The sequence below is a fragment of the Phragmites australis genome, chromosome 5 (assembly GCF_958298935.1).
Source record: "Phragmites australis chromosome 5, lpPhrAust1.1, whole genome shotgun sequence".
NCBI lineage: Eukaryota > Viridiplantae > Streptophyta > Magnoliopsida > Poales > Poaceae > Phragmites > Phragmites australis.
Window position 1 is genome coordinate 687,058 of NC_084925.1, and position 15,133 is coordinate 702,190.

Genomic DNA, 15,133 nt, shown 5'->3' on the forward strand with positions numbered 1-15,133 from the left:
GAAGCAGATGATATCGCCCGTGGGCTTACATACAGGCGCACTCTAATTCCAGGGCAATCTCCATCACCTCCTAAGTCCAAGTGTGACTCGTCTTGGAAAACAAATTAGTTCTTCCTCTCTGCGATCCAGCACCCACAGGAGGGGGAGGGAGTTGAAGGACTTGTTGGAGCTTGACCGGGGCGAGAGGATTGCCATGCATCCTCCTTGTTGCCTTCATCTCCCGCTCGCTATTGCTTGGGTCGTCTCTAGCTACCTCTTCTGTTCGTGGCGAAAAGGAGATGAAATCTTCAGTAGTATAAGATCAGTCCTTGTTCAGCTCGTCTTTGGACTAGGATGGAGTCTTAAGTAGTATAAGATCAGTCACTCTCACGACGTCAAGCTACGCTTTAAGGTCAGTCCAAAGTTACAACAAATCCGAAAAGACTGCATTATGAGTCTACCACGAGATTCTTCTCTGTAGCGAGTTGGGCCTTTTTCTTTCCTATTCGCGGGCCACGAGTCCTTGTTCAGCTCGATCGTCTTCCTCTCGTCACCATGCCTGTCTCCGACAGGTTCCCGCCGCCGTCCTGCTCGCCCAGATCTGACAGGAGCCCACAGTCCTTTGGAACTTGTATTCCATGGGAGACGCTCGCTGGCGAGAGGTGGCAAGCTACAGATTTCAGACGAACGAGGTTGGGAGGTGCTGTGGTGGGAACCATTCGTGCGTGACCCAAGTCAATCACTCGTTTACAGCGCGGGATAACTTTGGATGAACCAACCTTTGATCATGTCATCATGGTTGGTGTGACAACATAATATTGTCTCGCTAGAGAAAAACACGACACGACACATTTCTGTTACGATAAGACAACTTTGTCATGCCATCAGGGTGGCGTGACGAGCAGATCTTTTGAATGGATGACGTGAAAATAGATATTTGTCACATCACTGTGACTAACGCTACTAAAAGGATTAGTTCTTGAAAATATAGTCTCGCAATGATTAATATAAAATATTAGAATAAAAAGGTTAAAAGAAAAAAAAATCCGCACACAGATGGCCGGAAAAGGCAACCAGCCCACTTGCTCCAACGTTGCCGGCCCAGATGAGACGATGGCTTTCTTGATTCCGGCCCATGTAGTTCTCTATAGTCCAACACACACGCACAAGTTTCCGGGGAAATCATCTTGGTGTGCTGCCTCGATCCGTCATCTCGCTAGCTAGAGCTCCAACACGACAACTGAAAGTTTGTTGTTCAGAACCAGATGTTATATGTTTCTTCAGATTTGTGCATGGAGCAGTGATGAGGGCTGGATAACTCACAGTCTGAATCCGTGGTAATCCACTGAGCCATTCTGACCATCTCCATCTCGCCTTCAAACACCGAGCTCCGGTTGCTGCTGGTACAGGAGAGCCGGAGCACGGTCGTCGCAGGCGAGGGCATCTGATCTTTGGTTCCAAATGCTGGCCATAGCACGGGTGAGTAACTGGCAGGCGACATCGCCGACGGGCAGCTGCTCTCTGCAGCGGCGTCCCAGCTGAAGCTGCTGTTGCTGGAGAAGGACGACGAGGAGCTCATCATCATGCCGTCGCCCTGGTCCTGCAGAGTTGTTCGCTGATGATCCTTGCAGGCTGTTGCGCTTGCTCCCCTGTTCTGGATCCGGCCCACCACCCTCTGATTAACATGGAAACAGGAGCTAGCGTGAGTGAGCGAGCAGGAACGATGCAACTAATTCACTAGAGTAACACGCAGGATATGATTCAGACGATTGTGCGCAGGCGTCTGAATTTCGATCAATATATACTGTACCTTCCATTTCTTGGCGGTGGCCACGGTGGAGCGGCGGAGCTTGGAGTGAGCTGACTGCGCGGCGGCAGCCCGCTGGAGGAGCTCCCGCATCCTGGACACAATGGCCTTCCTGCGCTCCGCCATCCTCGTCGTCTCCGGCGAGCCCGAGCCCGAGCCCGAGCCCTCCGCCTCCGGATCCTCATCGATGGCGGCAAGAACTCTGCACGCAGCAGACTCAACAGCGCCACTGCTGTGCCCCATACTGATCGATCCTTAACTACTGATCTCTGAATGAAAAGGCAAATGGTCCAAGCAATGTTTCAAGATAACACATGCATGCATGCAACTCTGCACACTAGAGCCACGAACGCCATGGGAAATAATCATATAGGACCTTGTCTAATATATTTAGGGTATGGAGCTAATTTATAGTATGACACATGGTAAAAATTATCATAAAATTTATGATAAAAACAAAAGAAATTATATGTGATGAAACAGAAAAAAAATAAATTATTTTTCGGAACACCGCCGACGACGAGATGGATGATTCCTCTCTCTCTATATATAAATAAAAGCGATGCCAACTTGGAGGGATAAGGATCTTGCTAGCTAAGCAGGAATCTATATATGGCACAGTTTACACTTGGCGCCACCACATCAAGATAGATGGATCGCTGCATGTGAGGGCGATGCATCCATCATTTGCACCCATGTTCCATCTGCTTGCGAGCGAGCTTAATCGAGTAGGAATCTTAAGTTGGTAATACACGTCAAGCTACTAATCGAAAATAGCTAGGGTGGTTAGCGTGGCGGGGTCCGTGGGTGCAGTTCTGGCGGTACCAGCCGCCGGAGAAGGTAGCGGAGGGCGCCTGTTATGCGACATCGAGAGAAGGAAATAGAATCGCAAGGTGGAAGACAAGTGGGAGGTGGAAGACGTTGCACGAGACGTCGAATTCTCGTCTGACAACTAACAGGAGTTTCCTGCTTGAAAGGACCGTGGTAGTGGGCTGAAAGGACTGCAGGTCCAGCTTGCTGATGACTTTTGAGCCATTCTGGGTAATGTAAAAAAAAAAGAAAGCGTTGGGTTGGATCGGGCCTTGCCACAGATGGGATAAACATGTACACTCGCAATTCAAGCTCAACATGCAGATTTGTAATCTTTTTCGAGGTTTGGAATTTTTTAAAGCAATCAAATCGTCATGAACTGAAGCAGTAAGCAGATGAGGAGGGTGTGTTAGCAGACTTAGCGAACACTGATGCTGATCGATGAATGTTCGAAAGTTTCAGTCAGAGTTTTTTCAAAAACGAAAACTAGAACGAGAGTGCTCTGGCACCAGACAACTACCCTCTTAGGTTCAGTGAATTAGCTAGCCCCATTGCTGAAAGGTGAAAAAGAAAATAGGGAAGCACTAACAAGCAGGGGATAAAAAACTAAAACTACTAAACCCTCTAAGAGCCCAAAACATCGTTGGTGCTCTCACCAACGTGAACCCCAAATCCTCGCCGAAAGCTCTTCTTTTTTGGTCGATGTCCTCCTTGATTTTGATCGCTACTTGTGTGGGTGACAAAGTTCCATTTAGGAAGACCCTATGGTTGCGCTCCTTCCAAACATTCCACTAAAAGTAGATCGCTGTTCCGTTGAATTCTTTTCACATGTTCTTGTGAACCTCTTTGTTTGCGGCCTGCCACCATCTCTTAATCGTTGAATGATCCCTCAAGCTTGGGAGCCCTGTAATGTGAAGCCAATTAACAATCTCGTTCCATACATCAGATGTGAAGCCGCGGTCCTTGCAAAGATGGGTCGGCGTGTCATCCGTCTGACAATAGATCTTGCATGTTTGATGATTGGGTCAACAGTGCCGTGCAAGGTTATCGGCAGTCAGGATCTTGTTTTGCAGGAGCAGCCAAGTGAAGAATTTACATTTGGGTTCAGTTTTTGCAGTCCAAACAAGCTTCATATTGTGGCATTTAACTGTTCCTTTAAATTCTACACGGTATGGAGACTGTGGTGTATTCCTCATTGGTTGTCGAGCGCCAAGTAATAGTGTCCTGGGTGTTTGGATTCAAAGAGGACTCCTGCAGCTCTTCCTATAATCTCATGAGTTAGTCTAACTCTTGACGTGTCCTTATTTTCCCAGACTGTTGATCCAACTATGATTTGGCAAGACTTTGATTTTTCCTGCGAGCCTTTTGATATAGGGCTGGCGCAATGTTTCTGGGCCTGACCATGCAATCAGCTAGAGTGCCAGAAGGAGGCCTTTCTTCCAACCCCTAAGGTCACCATAGTTGAAGCATTGAAAAGGTCTCGATCTCCTTGATCGCAAGGTATTGTCATCTCTGTACATAGTTGTTCTTCATCTTTCCATTTGTACCACAGCCACTGTAAGGGTAATGCTCTCGCAAATTTTATGTAGCTCCGAAATTCCAAGACCTCCCAAGGTTTTTTTGCTTACATAGTACATACTACGTTTCAGTGGTAATTTTGACTGATACATGGACACGCGTCGAAAATATTTGACAACGCAAACTTGAAACTTCACGACTGCACAGTACAGTACAATGCAACTGCATCAGAACAATGGCTCCTGAAATTGTGGGATTAGAGTTTCCCGACCAGGCCAGGGTCGCTGCCTCGCCGGAGCGCCGCCCCCATCACTGGCGACCGGCGTGGCCTGCTGGCCGCCTATCCTTCTTCCTGTTCATATGAAGCTGTTTGTCTTTCTCCTTGTGTTCGATAGCACAAGTATGTTTTAGTGGCTGCACGGACTGAGGACAACGTGAGCGTTTAGCTCTAGCTTCACACAACTGAAAGTTTGTTGTTCAGGGCACGGTCAGTCGCCGGTGAGGGCATCTCATCTTTGGTTCCAAATGCCGGCCATAGCGCGGGTGTGGGTCACCAGATTTTATTTTAAGCAGGCTACATACATGGGTCTGGGTCGTTTTTGCGATGCTCTAGACCTAGTTCTAGCTAGGTAGTTTTGCTCGTTGTGTTTATGGTTTTTGCTCGGTTTTCTCTTAATTAACCGAGCAACTCGGCCCGTCGTGCTTTTTTCTTATTAATACAATTGGCAGCTTTTCTGCTAGTTCGTTTAAAACAAAACATACATGGGCCTATGCCACACTGTTCCCCTCCTCCTCTAGGTGATCTGGACGGTGACCGTTTGGACACAAGGGGGCTCCTTGCCCCTTCTCCACAGACACCTCCGTCTCTGGGGAATCTTGACGCCAGCCCCTTGCTCGCTTGGTCTCACTCGCACTTGCTCCACACATGTCCAAAGCTCGCCCCGCTCGGGCTTAATTAACACGACCTGACCTTCAGGTGGTCGCTTTGTTGAAATATAATCAAGTCTGCTGCTCGGTTTAATCGGTTACTTTGTTATGATAGCATTAGTGTTCAGGTTGTTTCGGTTCAGTCTATTAGTTCAGTTCTTTCAGTTTCAGAATTTGTTATGCACGTTGAGCATAAACTGTGACGTGTGGGCTAGGTTATGCGCCTTGGATGTGCGCACGATCTTTGCTCGTGGGATGGCACGAGGACACCGGGATGTGGTCTAGCACCTTCATCTATTTTTTTAATAAAAGGGTCAGGAGAATATCGAAAATTAAAGCTGCGATCATTGCAGCACCAAAACCAATAGCTTCACTGCCTGAAAAACTCCTTCAGTTTCGTCAGAAACTGTAGCATTTCCGGCAACTCGCTGTTTTTCGTCAGAAGCAAGACCGAGCGATTGCAAGCTCCGCGCGACTACGTGAGCTGCTGATTCCAACACGCTTTGCCCTCCGTTGATTTGGGCATTGCTGCTAGTCTGGTAGTAGGAACCAAAGATCAATCAAGCTGATGACCGTACAATGGAGGAAAAAAAAAGCTTCCTTGAATCAAACTTTTAAAAGATGATTAAGCAGACTTTTGCATATCGTGGGTCCATGTACGGCTGCTGTAGCAACTGTATCAGACGAATTTGTTTAATTAGATGCAATTATTTGTTCGCTTAAGTCAAAGACCTACTCCCAATTCAGATTAATATACAAGCAAGAGTATACGTGTATATGCGTGGATATGATGTTGAGAGCAAGAATTCGGACTGAAGCGCCAGACCTGAAAAGCTATCGATCTGTAATCTTCCGTGTACTTTTGACTATCTTAATTAGCATAAGTCATTATGCAAATGGCAGGGTCAGCAGCCCTGATAAGTTCTAAGGGCCACATCTTGTTTTGTATGTCCCCTTTGAATTTTTCAATGGAGAGAACTGGATGGATCGATGGATGTTCTTTTCCCGGGCCTGATGCTGCTGCAATTGGTTACTATGAAAAATCACTCATTCTTGAAGCTCACCAACTGATAGATCTCCGAGACCAACTGCTGCAGCTAGCTTCTTGTTTGTTCTTCCCTTCCTGTCGTCACACAAGGCTCGGAACAAATTAAACGAGTTAACTATGTATGCGTAGTAGCAGCTTGCATTGCTATGTGCTAGATATCACTTGTCGCGCATGCAATGCAGGCACGGCGCTATGTGTGTATGTTGGATAGGCTCTGCACCCGCAATGCATATCGATCAGAACTGCGTGCAAAGTCAGACCAATATTGCAAGCATCACCATCACCATCACCATCTCCTTCGTCGTCGTCATCTTGTTGCTGCTGTTGTCGTTATTACTTATCGCGGCCGTTCGATTGATTGCTGCAAAAGATGTTTTTCTACGCCTCACAATACGTCTGCACGCGCTCGTTGATTACAACGACGATGAGTCGGTGTGCTGTATGGGTTAAACAAATAAGATTGAAAAACCAAGTGAAGAAGTGTCTTAATTTGTATATGATGAAATATTAATAATAATTAATTTATCTTGAACTTGGTTAACACGTATTTGTGGATGCTTGTTCTTATTTATGACTAACTCGATTTAGCAGTGTTTGGAATTGATGAATTCTTCTGTACGCAGAAAAATTACACATATCAGAAGTTCCAGTGTTAACATCGAATGTTCTAGTGTTCACCAAAAGTTCCGGTGTGGGCAGTGTATACTCGCCGGATTGTTTCTTTTAGAGAGCAATTTTTTGAACGAAATTAGAGATCAATGCACCGGAAGGTCTAATGAGTGTGATGGCTACATCAGAGGGTATCACTGGAGCATTTTCAGTGCTAAAGCAAAAATAAAAGCAAACACCGGATGGTTTGGTGATAGACTTTGAGAGCGCCGAAGTATTTTATGCAGAGAGGAGATTTTTGGTGCCAAGTTTGATTACGTACGTCGAATAGTCTGGTGCTGAGATTGTGAACACCGGAGAATGCACTAGATCTTTTGTTGCAGAGAGGTTGCAGAAGTGTGGTTCGGTGGATTAGCACACACTGGATTATCCCGTGATGGACATGAGATCATCGAAATCTTTCACCGGACCTTTTTGTTAGAGAGCAAAATTTTCCTAGAACAGATAGTGTTACACTCACTTGATGGTCTGGTGTTAAAGAGCAGAACACACCGGAACATCCGGTATTCATGTTTTTTTTGCAGTATGTGCTCTGAGTTGAAGTTTTTGATTTTGTGCTAACCTGGAGATGTTTTGGAGTGTGAAGAAATGTGTTTGCTTGTTTCAAGGTGTGTAGGTGATGGATGCAACTTGACGATCGACGACGGGTGATCGGGGCTAAGCGCATGCTTGGTGCCGAACGATCAAGGAGGGTCGGCCGGAGTAAAGGTTGATCATCGTTGTACATATGAAGGCCAAACAAAGCATGAAATGGAGGATAAAGATGGCGTGTTGACAAAGTCAAGCGAAGGGGATGCCAGTGCAAGTAGCAAGGTGACCCGAGAGATCGGAAACGGGAGAGATTTGTCGATGGTCAAGATCACAAGACGGAGGATACGCATCATCATCGAAGCACTTGCTTCAGGTGGAAGCAAGTGGTGGTTAGTCATGGTTTGAGAAGCATGCTAGGATTTCGCGGTTTGGCTTAAAAATCGTGGGAGGACTGGAGGAGTACGTGGCACCATCGCGAAGCTTGTATCGAGACGAAGCTAAGTCGTAAAGGCGTACAGTCATTTAATGAATGAAGAAAAAATAGATCACAATACCTTCAGTGGTAGGTACGAGTATACTATAAGAGAGTGGTACTTTGGGAAAAAGCTATGAAACTTAAGGGTTAAGTTTTCTAGTCTATAAATAGAGGGATAGAGCTATGGGAGAGGATAAACCAACATTTTGAGCCCCTTGTGTCACCCATATAAGAGTATTGTACTAGGATTTTAAAGCAGATGAGGATGAGTGCTTAGACTATGTAATATGTGAGAGTGTTTTAGAGGAAAATATTTGTAATCCGCCTAAAATAGAACTAACCACTTTGGGTAATGAAGTTTACTTTGTTTCATATGCTTAAATTCCCCTCCTTCTAGTTTCCTCTCTTAGTTCTCTTGCCTTGTGTGTAAGTTTTTTCCTTTCCGGATTTGATTTTCATTTTAGTTTTTGGGCTAAAATTTTAGCACCTTGTGAGGTCATTCTTCTTTTTGCTAGAGGCATAAAATTTACATACACACTTATGTGATGGGGTCTTGAATTCTCTTTTCTCTAGATAATCAACTTGGAGAGTTTCGTTATTCAGTGTTCAATTTTTTTTTTGTTTGTTTGCTAGTTATGACCTTTCAAGTGCTAAGGCACATGGATTGATCTTAAATGAAACATATGGTTCCTATACCATCCGTGGAGTCGTTTTGCCTAGATTGTCTCTTGTTAAAAATTTTCTCTATTTTTACTTTCGCTTGAGTTTTGAGGTACGTTGGATGATCTAAATAAGAGAAAGCCATCAATTTCATAAAAAATTGTTGAGACATATATTCACCCCCTTTAGTTGCCAATCTCGTTCCTACCAGACATGCGCACCAACATCAGTTGCATGTTTTTCCTTGTCTCTGAGGTTTGAACCATGCACATCCGAGCTTCTTTGCATTTTTCATGGACATGTCCATACCAGCTAGTGCCTCGAAATGCCATCTATGCCTAATGATAAAGGGAAAAAATACAGGTCGAAATGACCTAAATCTTGCCAAGTCTTAAAAAAAATGAAATATGTATTGTATAGCCATTTACTGTCCCACAGTACAGACATTGGAGCCATCTGTACTATCCTATAGTACAGATGGCTCATTATTGGAGGTATCTATACTATTATTATATCACAGATGATTCAAAACTTTGAGCCATCTGTGATAATCCATAGTATAGATGGCTCGTTATTAGAGCTATCTTTACAAAAAAAAATTTATAGACGGTTCAAAACCCGTCTGTACAAATATGATTTGTACAGACTTTTCCACACACGGTTCAAAAAAGCATCCCGTACGGGGGTTCTGAACCATCTATACAAATGTTTTCTCTAGTAGTGATTATTGGACTGAGAAAGGCGACTAGTGAAGGGGGAGGGTAAATAGGTATCTTACCAATTTCTTACGAAATGGATGACCTTCTCATTTTATCACCCAACACACCCCAAAAACTAATAGCGGAAGTAAAACTGGAGAGAGTCATGTTGCTAAGAAAATATCCAGAAAAACATATGGCTCTAGTGGATGTATATGAACCCTAGGTTTTATTGAAACTCATCTCACGAGTCATCGCCACAAAGCATAGCAACTTGAGAAAAGAAACCTTCGAAGCAAAGAAAAGCGTGTATCACGACTTAGCATTGCATCGATGCTAGCTTCGCGATAATATCACATGCACTCCATCCCTCCATAGTTTTGAGGCCAAACCGTCTCACATGCTTCTCAAAGCGTAACTCACTGCCGCTTGCTTTGACCCCAAGCAAACATCCCGATGTGGACATGTGTACTTCATTTTGCGATCTTAATCGTCGACAAGTCTCTCCCGCTTCTAATCCCTTGGACCATCTTGTCACTTGCGCCGGCATCCTCTTCGTTTGACTTTATCACCATGTCGTCTTCATGCTTCTTTTCATGCTTTGCTTGACGCCCATATATACAACTAGGATCACCCTTGACTCTGCTCGGCCTCCTTCATCATTCGGCACCAAACTTCCCGTTTGGCCCTAATCATCCCGCTGTTGATCGCTAAGTTGCATCTATCAGCTACATATTATGAGACAAATAAACATGCATCTCCAACAATATATAACTCCACACGTAGTTAGTCCAAATCGAATACTTTGCAAAAATAGCACATCTAAAAAAATCGTGAACACCGAATATTCCAGTGTGTATCTATCTCTGAACACTGAATCATCCAAAGTGTAATGATTTCTCCGCTGAAACACGTATACTCGACTCCGTTAATTATATTATATCAAGAAAATGAATTAGTCCACACCGTGATTCGGGACCTCAAAAGGTCTAATGGTCATCTGTCAGTGTCGTTGACATACATATGAACCTCTGCAGGTGGTTCAAGTTGCAGATGAAGTCGATCGTCAGACATGTTTCTCAAAAAAAAAAAAAAAAAAAAAAAAGAGGGAGTCGACCAACATAATGCAGTGCATGCATGCGTAAGCCTATGTTGTTCTGGCCGGCCGTTCGGTTGCTGCAAAAGATGCAAGCACGTACTCTTGGTGAAGGCACCACGTCGTATCCTTCACATCAGATGTTGTTGCTTTCCCTGCCTTCCTAGCTACCTTCCGTCTCAAATTAATTAAACCTGCTTAACTAGGTGAAAAAAATAAGCAACACATCAAATATTAACAAGGTCAAGTAATTGGCTAGTCAGATAATGTTAGTACACAGATGGAGTACAAGTCTACAACAAGATGACTACTCCTGTATATCTCTCTGCTTGCTGCATGATATATATAGAGTGCCGACTTCGAAGCTTCATGTCTTTCACACAATCACGTACATACATATATGCGCTACATTGTCTTCATACTGTAAGTAACAAAAGAATAATTTTTTTCGAAGAATCAACGACAAGAGTAAATGTGAGAGAGAAAATGACTAGTTATCTGAAGTGAAACTGCGAGCAGTGCAATGTTAGACCAGAATTATATTATCTCTACTACTTAAAAAGAAAGTAGTGCTACTTTCACGCAGTTTGCCTCCACGTCCTGCAGACTAGTCTTAAATTTTACAGAAATTACTCATCTCATACCACTCGATAAATACTCGATTTCCTTCACCCGTTCGGCCCTGCGTCCCCCTCATCGCCTGGGCCATCACCACGCTCGCCTTTGGGCTGCCGTGCAAGGAGATCCACATCGACGAGCACCACGGGGGTGGTAAGGACGAGAACGCCCAATAACCTATATTATTTGCTGTAAATGTTATGCTCCTGTTGCAACTCACGTACATTGAACTAGTAGCAAACAGACTTACATACGGGCAGCAAACATATTAATATAGGTGAGTGAACCATGTGTAGCGTCTTTAGAGTTAAACTGTTTCGATCTACTCACACGTCGGCATTTACACAATATCCCGTTTATATATTTGTTCTCGCTTCGTGCAAAAAGTTTGAATTGATAAGCTATTTAAATTGGTTTAACTCTTCTTCAACTTACGGATTAAAATCGTGACACAACAGTGTCACGATGCATGCTAAAGTACTCTCGCGCGGCACAACCCGCTCGGCCACTCTATATGTTAGGCTGGGATATCACACCATGCATAGGCAAGTTAATTTTTGTTTTGTCATCATAAGAAAAACAAAGGATTGCTGATTTGCAGCAAATTAAACACTGCAGAATAAGGATAGTTTCATCGAAAGAGAAGACTTTAGGAGCTTACCTTAGAGTTGCTGGTACAGATGAACGAAACTTGGGCAAGTTTTTCTCGTCACCTCCATCGGGAGAGGGAAAAAACAACAAACAAGAATGGAGGCGGCGTTTGCAGCATGTAGGGCCAAAAAAATTTTCTGCCTTCTGCCAAGGGCATCTGCTGCTCGACGATTCTGGACAAACGCCCTGTGGGCCCCGCAGATTGTGATCCTTGGCTGATCCCATGGGGCAAAGGTCATTCCAGTTCCAGGGATGCGGCGCCGAGGAATCCAATTTTCTGCTCATTCTTTTTGCCATTCTCCTCCTTGAGCTTTCCTCAGATGATCGAGCTGACTTCAGAGTTTCAGACTACTCTTCCCTTAGTTTCTTAACTAATGAATCCCGCCACGATTCCGTCAGATCCAATAATCGACCAAGTTAATTACACAAAACTCCAAAGCCGATCATAGTTGCGTTGCTCCAGCACGAATTTTCAGGCGTTGGGATGCTCAAACTCCATCCCCTGGCTCGCTATAAATACCCCACGGATGTGGGATCCCAAGCACAACAGCTCAGATCAAGCACCTGCATTTGCATAAGAGCTAGCAAGCAAGTTGAAGAAAGAAGCTAGCTAGCTTGTATCAGATCGAGACTGAGAGGCCAGCTATGGAGGTTGGCGCGCCGGGGAGCTCGCTGCACGGCGTCACGGGGCGCGAGCCGGCGTTCGCCTTCTCGACGTCTGCGGTGCCCGACGACGATGCAGCGAGCAAGTTCGACCTGCCGGTGGACTCGGAGCACAAGGCCAAGAGCATCCGGCTCTTCTCCTTCGCCAACCCGCACATGCGCACCTTCCATCTCTCGTGGATCTCCTTCTTCACCTGCTTCGTCTCCACCTTCGCCGCCGCGCCGCTCGTTCCCATCATCCGCGACAACCTCAACCTCACCAAGGCCGACATCGGCAACGCCGGCGTGGCCTCCGTCTCGGGATCCATCTTCTCCCGTCTCGCCATGGGCGCCATCTGCGACCTCCTCGGCCCGCGCTACGGCTGCGCCTTCCTCATCATGCTCACGGCGCCCACCGTCTTCTGCATGTCCCTCATCGACGACGCAGCCGGCTACATCGTCGTCAGGTACGTCTCACGTGCCCGATGAAATATGTACATTGCAACATAATTACTGAACGCTGCCGCCATGCTGCATGCATGCAGGTTCTTGATCGGCTTCTCTCTGGCCACGTTCGTGTCGTGCCAGTACTGGATGAGCACCATGTTCAATAGCAAGATCATCGGGACGGTGAACGGGCTGGCGGCCGGGTGGGGAAACATGGGCGGCGGCGCCACGCAGCTCCTCATGCCGCTCGTCTACGACGTCATCCGCAAGTGCGGCGCGACGCCCTTCACGGCGTGGCGCATCGCCTACTTCGTGCCGGGGCTAATGCACGTGGTGATGGGCATCCTGGTGCTCACGCTGGGGCAGGACCTCCCCGACGGCAACCTCAGGAGCCTCCAGAAGAAGGGCGACGCCAACAAGGACAAGTTCTCCAAGGTGCTCTGGTACGCCGTCACCAACTATCGCACCTGGATCTTCGTGCTGCTCTACGGCTACTGCATGGGCGTGGAGCTGACCACCGACAACGTCATCGCCGAGTACTACTACGACCACTTCGACCTAGACCTCCGCGTCGCCGGCATCATCGCCGCTTGCTTCGGAATGGCCAACATCGTGGCACGGCCCTTGGGCGGCATCCTCTCCGACATCGGCGCGCGCTACTGGGGCATGCGCGCGCGCCTCTGGAACATCTGGATCCTCCAGACTGCTGGCGGCGCCTTCTGCCTCTGGCTCGGCCGCGCCAGCACGCTTCCTGCCTCCATTACCGCCATGGTGCTCTTCTCCTTCTGCGCCCAGGCCGCCTGCGGCGCCATTTTCGGCGTCACCCCTTTCGTCACCCGCCGCTCCCTCGGCATCATGTCCGGGATGACGGGGGCTGGCGGCAACTTCGGCGCGGGGCTCACGCAGCTGCTCTTCTTCACCTCGTCCAAGTACTCCACGGGCACGGGGCTGGAGTACATGGGCATCATGATCATGGCGTGCACGCTGCCCGTGGTGTTCGTGCACTTCCCGCAGTGGGGATCCATGCTCCTCCCGCCCAGCGCCGACGCCGTCGAGGAGCACTACTACAGCTCGGAGTGGAGTGAGGAGGAGAAGAGCAAGGGGCTCCACAGCGCCAGCCTCAAGTTTTCAGAGAACTGCCGTTCAGAGCGCGGCAACCGCAACGTCATCCTCGCGGCACCAAACAGCACGCCCGAGCACGTATAAGACGCACGTATATGTCCGCATTCGTACCCCTGTGCGCGTATACGCATACGCCAGCGGTTTGTTTAATAAGGTGCGCATATATATATATGTAACTAGCTATAATGCGTATCACCGTTATGCGCACGCACACGAAATATATATAATTCAATGTTGACGTATATATATATATGCGCTTGCATATGCATGGCAACTGCATCTCCTTTAATTGTATGATCGACCATTGATAGTCTGATACTATACATACGTACGCAATAATCCAAGTGCACATTAATTTAATCTGGTCCTCTTGGTTAGTCTTTCTCTCACTAAACTTAACAAAGTAGCAAGTACATAATAAAAAACTTAAAAATCGAATATAAAGTAAAACTCATTATGTATGAACTGATAAGAGTATAAGACAACCATCTGATGATCATGGATAAGGTTTATGCGCTGTATGAACTGATAAGAGTATAAGACTACCGTATAAATACCAGTTGCAATTGGGAGCTGCTAATTTCCTCTACAACTTGCAGAAACAAAACTTTTCTTGTACTCGATTATCAAAATCCATGTTAAACAAGCATTTGCTACCATCTCTTGATTATTTTTTATACCGTTATGGGAAAAAAATAAGTCTTTTTTATACCGTTATGGGAAAAAAATAAGTCTCTTGTGTATAAACACGGCCACGTACCAGTGCTCCCCATACGGATGAGGCATCTACTTACTAAGGTCTCTCCCAGTCTCTAGCGTGGCTGATTTCTTAGATATTAATTAGATATATAGGTAAGTAAAAAACAAAGCGGCAAGCTATTTAAAGAAGAGATAAGTGAGCTGGTTTCTTATGCAAAGCAATTCTACATAGGAGACATCATAATGTGAGACAATTAATTGTCTTGAAAGACCTCAAGGAACTAATAGCACACATGTATTCATTGGAAGAGACGCATTGGCACCGGGGAGGTGGCAGCATGGTGAGGAGGAGGCGGGTCGGAGTCATGGATGGTGACGGGGCGAGAGGGGCGTGTGGAAATAGCTAAGTGTGGAAGGATCATTGTCGGTTTTAGGGATGCTAGGGATGGCAACTGGGTGGGGCCGGGAGGGGGTGCCTCTGTCCCCGTCCTCACCCCTCGAACTCTAAGCCTTGCTCCGACCTTGAAACGCCTATAGGGGTAAAATCCGGCCCTGTCGGATCCCTAAACTCCGCCGGGGCCCGTGGGTGAGTCTGGCGGTAGAGAACGATGGGTTGACGGCCAAGGCTTTGGCTTCAGTGGGGGCAGACCGAGGCGGTCATCGGCGTCGCAGAGGTCAGTGGGGACAGGCTGATGTTGCAGCTTCGGTGGGAGTGAGGCAGAGACAGAGGTGGTGG

The 15,133-nt window shown here is 46.5% G+C and overlaps 2 protein-coding genes across 3 annotated transcripts; one reads left to right on the forward strand and one right to left on the reverse strand.

Annotated features, from left to right (window-relative positions):
- Nucleotides 1-1,007: 1,007 nt before the first annotated feature.
- Nucleotides 1,008-2,315, reverse strand: LOC133917345 (uncharacterized). Of its 2 annotated transcripts, XM_062361251.1 has the most exons (3): nucleotides 1,790-2,314; nucleotides 1,303-1,654; nucleotides 1,008-1,219 (listed from the first exon to the last, which is right to left on the reverse strand). In XM_062361251.1, exons 1-3 carry the CDS (start codon nucleotides 2,027-2,029, stop codon nucleotides 1,200-1,202), a joined length of 612 nt encoding a protein of 203 aa, XP_062217235.1. In that variant the 5' UTR covers nucleotides 2,030-2,314; the 3' UTR covers nucleotides 1,008-1,199. The 2 variants fall into 2 exon arrangements, with proteins under 2 accessions (XP_062217235.1, XP_062217234.1); XM_062361250.1 differs by having other exon boundaries at nucleotides 1,008-1,654; nucleotides 1,790-2,315.
- A 9,732-nt stretch (nucleotides 2,316-12,047) lies between these two features.
- LOC133918206 (high-affinity nitrate transporter 2.1-like) lies at nucleotides 12,048-13,928 on the forward strand. The gene is made up of 2 exons (XM_062361958.1): nucleotides 12,048-12,596; nucleotides 12,675-13,928. Exons 1-2 carry the CDS (start codon nucleotides 12,133-12,135, stop codon nucleotides 13,780-13,782), a joined length of 1,572 nt encoding a protein of 523 aa, XP_062217942.1. The 5' UTR covers nucleotides 12,048-12,132; the 3' UTR covers nucleotides 13,783-13,928.
- The last annotated feature ends 1,205 nt before the right edge of the window (nucleotides 13,929-15,133 follow it).

Bases quoted from the DNA above. Each gene is read 5' to 3' on its own strand.
- LOC133917345 (XM_062361250.1), bottom strand. From the start codon at position 2,029: ATGGGGCACAGCAGTGGCGCTGTTGAGTCTGCTGCGTGCAGAGTTCTT. The intron at 1,655-1,789 runs GTACAGTATATA...CATGTTAATCAG, and splicing joins CCACCGCCAAGAAATGGAAG to AGGGTGGTGGGCCGGATCCA.
- LOC133918206 (XM_062361958.1), top strand. From the start codon at position 12,133: ATGGAGGTTGGCGCGCCGGGGAGCTCGCTGCACGGCGTCACGGGGCGC. The intron at 12,597-12,674 runs GTACGTCTCACG...GCATGCATGCAG, and splicing joins GCCGGCTACATCGTCGTCAG to GTTCTTGATCGGCTTCTCTC.